General features: G+C 37.8%; 1 protein-coding gene across 1 annotated transcript in view; it reads left to right on the top strand.

Moving 5' to 3' along the window:
- The window catches only part of MCM8 (minichromosome maintenance 8 homologous recombination repair factor), a 47,876-nt gene that overhangs the window by 34,833 nt on the left and 1,886 nt on the right, over positions 1-11,157 (top strand). The window contains exons 14-19 of the mRNA XM_077749119.1: positions 1,373-1,514; positions 2,408-2,603; positions 4,394-4,613; positions 4,911-5,120; positions 6,373-6,449; positions 10,339-10,528. Of these exons, the coding sequence (XP_077605245.1) occupies positions 1,373-1,514; positions 2,408-2,603; positions 4,394-4,613; positions 4,911-5,120; positions 6,373-6,449; positions 10,339-10,528 (1,035 nt within the window). The remainder of the gene's footprint in view (positions 1-1,372; positions 1,515-2,407; positions 2,604-4,393; positions 4,614-4,910; positions 5,121-6,372; positions 6,450-10,338; positions 10,529-11,157) is intronic.

Below are 11,157 nucleotides of genomic sequence, written 5' to 3' on the forward strand. Positions count from 1 at the left end.
GTCATGATCTCAATGGTGGTGGGATTGAGCCCCCACATCAGGCTACGTGCTGAGTGTGGAACCTGCTTAGGATTCCCTCTCTCTCTCTCTCTCTCTCTCTCTCTCTCTCTCTCTCTCTCTTTCTTTCTCTGCTTCTCTCTGCCCCTTCCCTGCTCATGCTCTCAAAATAAATAAACATTTTTTAAAAATAATGATAGCTACTGTTTATAAGCTAGATATTATAGGGTCACTTGGGTTGGACACTGCACAAGTCCAGAGTACATTATCAACATAGTAGTGTGAGTACTGTCTCCTGGGGTTGTGCAGTGCGCAGCATGCACAGTGGCCTTACTTTGGGCTCTTATTGTGTGCCAGGTACCAGATTTAAGTACCTTATATACACAATCTCATTTATTCCTCAGGGATATACATAATAAAACAAGGAAGCTGAGGCTCAGAGAGATCTGAGAGCAGCATAGCCAGTACATGGTAGAGCCAAAATTTAAAAAGGTCTGCTCAGGGCACCTGGGTGGCTCAGTCAGTTAAGCATCTGACTCTTGATCTCAGCTCAGGTCTAGATCTCAGGGTCGTGAGTTCAGGCCCCATCTTGGGCTCCATACTGGGCAAGAGCCTGCTTTAAATAAACGAAAAACAACAACAACAAAAAAACCCAGGTCTGCTTGACTCTGGAGGTCAATGCTTTTAATTCTTGTGTTATTTATCTGACCTGCCATAGCTTGTTTACCCAGGTGAGCATTATTGAGCCACTTTATTACCTGATGTATAAAGAAGCACTGAAGCCTTAGAAATTAAAATTGGTACTCATGTGTTTTCTGTGTGAACTTGAAAATGAAGCATAAAATGAAGTTGTATAGTATTCACATGACCACAGACATCAAAGGCAGACTGCCTGTATTTGACTGAATCCTCACCTCACACCTTCATAGCCACTGTGAGTTACTCTATGCAGGGCTTTGTGCGTGACTCAGTGGGGATTTAATAATGCCTTCCTGCCCCACTACTGCGGTAGTGAAGATTGTATAGTAAAACTGTTAGAAGAATACGTGGCAGGGGTGCCTGGGTGGCTCAGTCAGTTAAGCATCTGACCTTGATTTTTGCTCAGGTCATGATCTCATGGTTTATGAGATCAAGCCCCGCATCAGGTTCTATGCTGACAGTGCAGAGCCTGCTTGGGATTCTCTCTCCTTCTCTCTCTGCCCCTCCCCTGCTCGTGCTTTCTCTCTCTCTCTCCCTCCCTCTCTCCCTCTTTGTCTCTCAAAAATAACTAAACTTAAATAAAAGGAATACCTGGCATATAGCTGACCTTTGTAAGCAGTTACTGTTTTTTTTCCTTTTACTTTGGCTGATTCTCTTAAACCTTTTGTTTCCTTAGGCAGTATGCAGTGTTGCTCCACGTGGCGTGTATGTTTGTGGTAATACCACAACCACCTCTGGTTTGACTGTAACTCTTTCCAAAGATAGTTCCTCTGGAGATTTTGCTTTGGAAGCTGGTGCCCTTGTACTGGGTGATCAAGGTAAGAGACCAAGCTCTCCACTGTTTACAACATGTAATTTTTTACTAATATTACAACTTCTATTTTTAAATTGAGCCAATGGTTAAAAGGCATTATTCCAGGTCTAAATAATTAGTAATTCTGGGGCTTTCGGAGTTTTTTTTAAGTCTTTTCCAACTCATTTCTTTACATTATGCTCAAGAGGTATTTGGATAGCACTGTATTGTCCAGTGAGTTGAGAGTGAGTGCCAGAAAAAAATAACTGGAAATACGGATTACAGTGCAGAATTGAAACTGGTACTTAATGTCGTTCATTCTCAGAATTTTGCGATAGACACAATTATATATCAGGTCAATCAAGTCAAATAGGTATAGATGACTCCTTGCACTTCCCATTTCATATCAACCATCACAATTATTTAACAGCCCGTTTTAAAGCTTTACATCAAGCTCCCTATGGGGTGGGATATGGTTATATGCTGACTGCCACATTCATATTTCCTAATACATAGGTGCACAGTAAGTACTTGCTGAATGTATTACTATTACTTAGTTCAGAATACTTTGAGATGCCTTGGAACTGAAAATAAGGTGAGTGTTATCCTTTACTCTCAGAGGACTTACAATAAGAATTTAGAACTATTACTTTATAATTAGAAGTTTTGCTGTATTTAACCCATCTCATTGGATGTTTTTCAGGATTTGACTGAGAGTTTATAAGAAAAATGCTGAATGAGAAAATATTACATACTAGTTAAGACAAGCACAAATTCTCCACCGTTTGACATTTTATAATTTTTAACTGCTGGAAACAATTACAAATAATTTCCTTATTGTGGAACAGTTTCCATCCTGTAAGATTTGGAACTTATCCAAAGAAAGCTTTCTTCTGTGTTATTTTACTGTGATTGTAGGTATTTGTGGGATAGATGAATTTGATAAGATGGGGAATCAACACCAAGCCTTGTTGGAAGCTATGGAGCAGCAAAGTATTAGTCTTGCTAAGGCTGGCATGGTTTGTAGCCTCCCCGCAAGGACTTCCATCATCGCTGCTGCAAATCCAGTTGGAGGACACTACAATAAAGCCAAAACAGTTTCTGAGAATCTAAAGTAAGTCTCTTTGGATATTTATACCTTTAATATATTGAATCCTTATAAATCAATAAGAAAAAGATAACTGAGGACATATAGTTCACAGAAATGATAATTTCCAGTAAATGAACAAAAACATGTTTGAGCACTACAAATTAAAACAATGAAGTACCACTGATAGCTACCAGATTGGCAAATATTTTATATGTTAATACTCATTATTGGCAAAGGGTTGGGGAAATGAGTTCTCACACATTCAAGTTAGCATATTGAAGGACAACTGGCATGTTTATTTATCACTGTTTTAAATGTACATTTCATGGAAACCAATTTGACAATAAACCATTTGTAAAAAAAATAAATAAATAAAAATGTACATTTCATATATTCTAGTCAGTTCTACTTTTAGGAATCATTCTCATAGAAATAGTCACATAAGTGCACAGAGACATATTTACAGGTTAGGTATTATGGCATTGTTTATTACAACCAAAAATTGGAAACAGCTTACAATGCCCATTGATAGAGAAGTGGTTAAACTATGGCAAGGCTGTACAGTGGAGAGTAGCAGTTACAAAAATGGAATTAGCTCTGTGTGTGCTGATAGGGGGACATGTCTGTGCTTTACTGTTAATTGAAAAGAGCACATTACATACTTATATATGGGGTATGATCCCACTTTTCTCCAAAACAAAGTTTGTATTTGTATATATGTAAGCTTTCTCTTCTAATTTGTTCTGTACAGGTTGGACAGAAGGCATTGGAAAGGGAAAATAGATTGAAGGGATTGTGGAAGTGAGAAAAAGACCAAAAAAAAGCCCCTTGAAAAATTGGAAGCTTAAATTCTAGAGGGAAAAAAATCCAAATTTCCTAATATTTGATAATGTAAACCTTTAATATAGAGATGGTAGATAGCAAAATATACAGATGCACTTGGAGATGCTATACCACTACCACCAAAAAAGTCAGTCTAGGGACACCTGGGTGGCTCAGTCGGTTAAGCGCCCAACTCTTGATCTCAGCTCAGGTCTTGATCTCAGGTCATGAGTTTAAGCCCCGTGCTGAGCGTGAAGCCTACTTAAAAAAAGAAAGAAAAAACATCAATCTATTAGTTTTTCTTTGTAAAATGACAAAGTGCTATCTTGGAAAGATCAGAAATATCCTATTGAACAAGGACTTGGTTTTTAGATTCTGGTTTTTAGGGGTACCCAAACCTGCTTTGGGGTGTTGGCCAAATTCTTTAACCACTCTGAATTCAGTTTTCTTGTTTCAAATAGAGGGATAATCTGATTGGGAGGATCAGGGAAGATGACTTAGTAGAACACAGCATTTTTATTACGATGATTCTAATGACTTTTAAGAAAAAGTGGTTTGTTTTATTTTTTTCTAAATGATCATAGATGTTTTGAGAGACTCAATGTTTTGGTGAAAGAAAATATACAAAAAATTAAAACAACCCAACTAGATAACCTTTGGTGTATCATATATCATTTATTTTAAAATTCAACTTCATTGTGTAGCTTACCATCAGGTAGTAATATAGAACACAGAAATGGTGTGAGAATGGGCCTTATCATTAACCAGCAAAGGTAGGTACATGTATGACTTGTTTACATGTTGAAGGGTGTGTAGCCTGGTGTGTCTCCCAAGTTGGTGGGTATATCGAATCCAAAAGCTATTCCTTGTTTCTTTAACCTAATCTTTATTTTTTTTTAAGTTCTACATGGAACTTGAATAGTAAATGAGTAAATGGTTTTCTCTCTGTTTTGATTCCAATCATTGTTTCTTCCCTCTTTCATGCCTCTTAGAATGGGAAGTGCCCTGCTGTCCAGATTTGATTTGGTCTTTATCCTGTTAGACACCCCAAATGAGGACCATGATCACTTACTCTCTGAACATGTGATTGCAATAAGAGCTGGAAAGCAGAGAACTGTTAGCGGAGCCACTGTAGTTCGCATGAATAGTCAAGATTCAAATACTTCTGTACTTGAGGTGGTGTCTGATAAACCATTATCGGAAAGGTTAAAGGTATGAATGTTTCTCCTCCTTAATCATTCATTTTGGTTCTGTTTGAATGTCAGAGTTCAGTATGTTACTTATTGTAGGGCAGTAGTATATAGGCTTTCATGCCCAAACCTTTTATATTACAGTAGTAGGGTTTATGTAAACAGTGTTTGAAATCATCTAAGTTACCTAGACTCAGAGCTGGAACTACAGTGTTTGGCTTCTTTAGAAAGTCTTTTAGACTTTTGTATGTATCTAAACAAGTTATTTAACAGAAAGATTTTATTTGCTATCCTTGTAATCTTTTTTATCATGCTTCAGGTGGTTCCTGGAGAAACAATAGATCTAATCCCCCACCAGCTGTTGAGAAAGTACATTGGTTATGCTCGGCAGTACGTCTATCCAAGACTGTCCACAGAAGCTGCTCAGATTCTGCAAGATTTTTACCTTGAGCTCCGGAAACAGAGCCAACGGTTAAATAGCTCACCAATCACTACTAGGCAGCTGGAATCTCTGATTCGTCTAACAGAAGTTTGTTTAAAATTTATACTTTTTTGACTTAAAATTGGGGTCAAGAGTTGGTATGACTTCTCTCAATTTCCTGCATAATTAACTTGATTTTTCTTCCAACTAAGAGACTATTAGAAATGGATATATAATAACTTTTTTTAAGGTTTGGTCATATCTGTAACATAAGCAATCAAGCCACTTCTTTGTACACACAGGACCAGTTACTAATCATGCAGCTTCTTTTCCCCCTTTTAATGACATTGAAGACTCCTGGAGTGTGGCAGGTGGTTAGGTTAGTTAAGGATTCTGAGATTCTACGTGAGTATATGGGAACATGGAATGTGTCAGTTTTTGATTTGATACATGACAGATCCTTAAGGGTAGTATCTGTTTTTCCAGTGGCAGTAACATTTATTCACAGGTTTGGAATGCTAAGAGAACTCTGGCAGTTAAAAACATCTGGAGTTTGGGCTTTTTGCTTTTAAAATCATATTAATCCTTCTGTGTTGTTTGAACAAATCTGTGGCATGATTTCCTGAAAGTAAAAGGCAAGAAAAAAACAAGTGTATTTCATAACTAAATTTTCTGAAATGAAAACTCAGAAAGACATGTTAGATAAAAATAAATCTTAATCCTATTTTATTTAGTGTATTTAGTTTATTAAGTTTATTTATTTATTTTGATAGAAGGTGGGGAAGGCCAGAGAGAAAGGGAGAGAGAGAACCCCAAGTAGGCCCTGTGCTGTCAGCACGGAGCCCAGTGTGGGACTCTAACCCACAAACTGTGAGATCATGATCTGAGCAGAAATCAAGAGTTGGACGCTTAACTGACTGAGCCACCCAGGTACCCCTAATCCTCATTTTAAATGAGTGGTTGGGGTGCCAGAGTGACCCAGTCAGTTAAACATCTGACTTTGGCTCAGGTCATGATCTCGCAGTTCATGGGTTCGAGCCCCGTTTCAGGCTCTGTGCTGACAGCTCAGAGCCTGGAGCTGCTACAAATTCTGTGTCTCCTTCTCTCTCTGCCCCTCCCCTGCTTGCACACTGTCTCTCTATCTCTCAAAAATAAATAAACACTTAAAAAAATGTTTTAATGCATGTTTTCATGCTCAAGTTTTCAGATAATTTTATTCTTTTCATATTACAGTCCTCCTCCCCCAATTAATTTTTGTGTAAAATGAATAAATGAAATAAGCTGAGACATACTTTACCTGCTCAAACAATGTTAAATATACTTACTATTATTATTTAAAAATGGTTGTTTTCTTTCAAAGGCACGAGCAAGGTTGGAATTAAGAGAAGAAGCAACCAAAGAAGATGCTGAGGATATAGTTGAAGTTATGAAGTATAGGTAAGATTAAATCTTAAGTACTGTTTTAAATGAAATATGTCATCTTTTCATCTCAAATTAAATATTTAATTATGCCAATCAAAATTATTTTTACTTAACCCATTGGATCCTCTGAACAAACTATATTTTCTTGGTTTAAAACATCTGTATAAATAAGCAATCTTTATATTAAAATTTTTTTGAAAGTGTAATACATTCACATAGTCATAAAGTCAGTTAAGAAATACATATTTTGAGAATACTCAAAAGTGACAGCCTCATCATGGGTAAAATCATTAACACTTACTGACTACCAACCCTTTCAACCAATTCCTAACATATTCCCTTTTGTGTCAATATCCTGTTGGTTTAATATTATACAGTGCTTGAACTGTCTGTTTCCTCTTTTACATGATCCAGTACTAGGGCTTGAGAGGTCTTGTAGATGAAAATGTTACCAGGCTGGCTTCATTCCCTCTCCAGTTGACCTCATTGTGTTGGAGGCCCTCCAGTTGCCGTTTGTAAGCATCTAGATAGTGTAGGAATTACTAGACTGTCTCACACAATGTGCTGCTAGGGATTCATTGTACTAGTATGTGAAGTAAAGGAATGGCCAGAAACACCAGTTGTCTGCCTGACCCCTGGTGGGCCTAGCTTCCTGGCAGACCAGACCAATAAGAAGCCTAGAGACTCCCTGCAGGGCACCTGGCTGGCTCAGTTGGTAGAACATGTGACTCCTAATCTCAGAGTCTTGAGTTTAAGCACCATGTGGGGTGTAAGGCATACTTTAAAAAAAAGAAAGAAAGAAACCTAAAGATAGCCCTAACAGAGATCCTTTTTTCACTCAAAGACAAAGCCACTGAACCTAATCAAAATTCCAAAAAAATTGGATTCTAACTTTTTTCCCAATTAAGAACAAGGACTACTGGTAGGGACTTCTTATTTAATGATAAAAAGTTGCCTCTTTGTTTACAATTTTTCTGAGCAGACTTTTTTTTTCTTTAAGTTTGTTTTTATTTGTTTTGAGAGAGAGAACATGTACATGTGCACAAGCGGGAGAGGGAGCAGAGAGAGAGGGAGCAAGAATCCCAAGCGGCTCCACACTGTCAGTGCAAAACCTGACGTGGGGCTTGATCCTGCAAGCCACGAGATCATGACCTGAGCCGAAACCAAGAGTTGTGTCCTTCACCAGCTGAGCCACCCAGGCGCCCCTGAGCATCCTGCTCTTAAAATCTCCACCTGTGGGGGTGAGGCTAACTTCTACTCCTGGTTTCCTTTTCCATTTAATGATCTCTCACCCTTGAGGCCTACTGCTGCCTGGTTCTACTGAATAATAACATGTGCTTCTACTTCATAGACTTTTGTCTATCCAGCAAATCAGGGACCAAAGTACCTTGTTACCCTCTCTTACCTGTAACATTCTCTTTTTAGGCTTTACCCTAACTTAGTTTCCATAGGCCTCAGACTCCAGACATTGCCTCAAACAGCTATCTGGTATTTCTCCACAATTAGTCCACTGGTCTGATTTGTTCTCCTGTCTGAGCATTACACTTAAGATAAATTACATATTAAATCTTTTCAATAAAAACGCCATATTGGTTCTGCATGTCTGAATCTCCATGTCGGACAGTGTTTACATGTACTTTGCCATCCAGAAGGAACTCTTCCATATTTCTTGTGTAACTTTTGTATTTTTTTCTACTACTTCTCAAAGTTGACTTGCTGGCAATTCCGAATTAGTTTCAGGCTGTCAGTTTACTCTTGAACTCCTGAAAAAAGAGATTTCATTGTTAACTATAAACAGTATCTACATGAGATTACCAGTTTCCTTGAACTGAATGTGTTTTATTGGCTTTTATAAAAATTTTCAGATAAAAAGAATAGGTTGATTCCTAGTGATTGGAATTACCTGCTATTATTTCCATGGTAGATATCAAGATCCAGTTAAACACACTGAGACTAACTAGATTGTGAATTATCTGTTTTTTTATACTTTCCATGCTTTCTGTCTTTAGGGTCCCTGCTCTCCTAGAGTGTAGACTGTTGTCTTTACCCATGTACTACCAGTCCCATACATAGCACACAATACACCCTCAGTAAATGTACTGCACTGATAGTAAAGTTGACTTTAGGACTCATCTTTCATTCATTAACTCTTCCATTTCAGAGTTTCCCTCACTTGAGTTTTGATGTTTGCACTTAATGTGGTCTTGAATCTATAAAACTACGTTTTAACCCAGAAGCAGAAACCAAAATAAGAAAAATCTAAACTGTGATACAGTTCATCATAGTTATCAAAGCACATCACTATAAAAACTAAATGTTTATGGCCAACAGTTCACATAAGTTTTCTTTAAAATATACTAGGAAGCACAGGAGAATAGAGCCACCTTCAAAGATGAAACACTGAGTTTTTTCTATTTCAGCACAGTGACTCAGATATTTATAAGTCTTCACATCTGAAACCATGTAGCTCAGACTCAAATCCTGGATATTCCATTCATTGGCTGTGTAACCTTTGGCAAGTCACTTACCTTACTAGACTTTGCTTCTTCATCTATAAAATGGGAATAAGAACAGTCTCTAAATCAGAGGATTGTTAGACTAAATGAGGTAGCATATGATGATTAAATATGATACGTTAGATGTTAATTGTTAATAACATAGTAGTCTAAAGCATTTTTGACAAGTATCTTTTGAGAAATAAGTTATTGTTTATCATATTTACATTAATCATATTACATTTCTTACCATTTATTATAGTCTGATTTGGATGACCCATTCCTATTTGTACAGCTTTCTCTTTCATATAGGCGCTTATCTATTCAGGGAACAGAATGAAGCTATGTTTTTAGTAACCCTGTAAACTCATTGCTCTGAGCTCCCCGAGGGCAGGAATTACATCTGTTTTTATTCACCACTATAAGTCTGGTGCCTAGCAGGTGACCAATTTATATATGATTAACCAATTCCTGATTACATTACATTTTTGCCTCTGAGCTTTGCTGTGAGATGTGTGCCATTGTACAGGCAGGGAGTCAGCCACAGAGCTGGATTAGAGATGATGGCTAATTTTATCTCTAACTGGTGTTTTCAGACTTCTGGCTAAAATCCACCATCAAGAATGCATATATCTTTCTTTGATGATGCTGTGAAAGAGGAAGCAGCAGAGAACTGGAAATAATAGGTGGATCCTTTCATATCTAACCATCATTACTACAAGTCAACAGAACCATTCTAGTTCATTCCCATAGTATTTTTAAATATCTTTCATCTGCCAGGTGCTGCACTAGGAGTTGGGAACATATCTTTGTCCTCTAATGCCTAAATTTAGTATGTTTAGAATTTCTTTTTTGGGGGGCACCTGGGTGGCTCAGTCAGTTAAGCGTCCCACTTCAGCTCAGGTCATGATCTCATGGTTCGTGGGTTGGAGCCCCGTGTTGGGGTCAGTGCTGATAGCCAGCTCAGAGCCTGGAGCCTGTTTCAGATTCTGTGTCTTCCTCTCTCTCTGACCCTACCTTGCTCACACTGTCTGTCTGTCTGTCTGTCTCTCTGTCTCTCTGGAATAAATAAAAACACACACAAAAAAAGAATTTCTTTTTTTTTTCCATGAATCAAAAAGAATGTTCCAGGCATTTATATCATAGTCTATCAACTTTGTATTCTTAATGCTTTTCTCTTTTCAAATGTAGATGTTTCTTAAAAGTGGTAACTGTGTCCAAAAATATTTTTAGCCTCACATAGTTCATACCACAGTGAATTTCATAGTGGCTGTTCAAGCAATACATGTTGATATCTTTGCTACATGAGCTTCATGGTCATTTCCATATTTTTCTTCTTATGAATTGGGACAAAAATTTCCATAGCCATGTTACATTGGGTAACTGTGTTTTTCTCCCTTCTCATTAAGCATGCTAGGCACTTACTCTGATGAATTTGGAAACCTAGATTTTGAGCGATCCCAGCACGGTTCTGGAATGAGCAACAGGTCAACAGCAAAAAGATTTATTTCTGCTCTCAACAACATTGCTGAAAGAACTTACAATAATTTATTTCAGTATCAACAACTTCGGCAGATTGCCAAAGAGCTTAACATTCAGGTATGATAGCCAAATACTTAATCTTTTTTATGACAGTGTCAGGAGGTCTTTATTACGTATAGAACTTTTAAATATCAGAATATGGAAATACCAGACTGTGGAAAACAGTATGGAAATTACTCAAAAAATTAAAAGTAGAACTACCATATGATCCAGCAATCACAGTATCGTATATTTACCCAAAGAGTACAAAAACATTAATTCAAAGGGATATATACACCACTGTGATTATTGCAACTTTATTTAAAATAGCCAAATCATGGAAACAGCCCAAGTGTCAATTGATAGATGAAGAGATAAAGAAGATGTGGTATATGTATATACAGAGAGAGAGAGAGAGAAATGGAGCATGAGTAGGGGAGGGGCAGAGAGAGAGGGAGACACAGAATCTGAAGCAGACTCCAGGCTCTGAGCTGTCAGCACAGAGCCTGACGCAGGGCTCAAATCCACGAACCACGAGATCATGACCTGAGCCAGTTGGACACTTAACTGACTGAGCTACCCAGGGACCCCAAAGAAACAGACTCTTAGCTATAGTGAACAAACAGATGGTTATCAGAGGGGAGGTGGGTGAAGGAATGGGTGAAATAAGTGATGGGGATTAAGAATACACTTTGTCAGGGGCACCT

Source organism: Crocuta crocuta, unplaced genomic scaffold, assembly GCF_008692635.1.
Source record: "Crocuta crocuta isolate KB4526 unplaced genomic scaffold, BGI_CrCroc_1.0 scaffold407, whole genome shotgun sequence".
Taxonomy (NCBI): domain Eukaryota; kingdom Metazoa; phylum Chordata; class Mammalia; order Carnivora; family Hyaenidae; genus Crocuta; species Crocuta crocuta.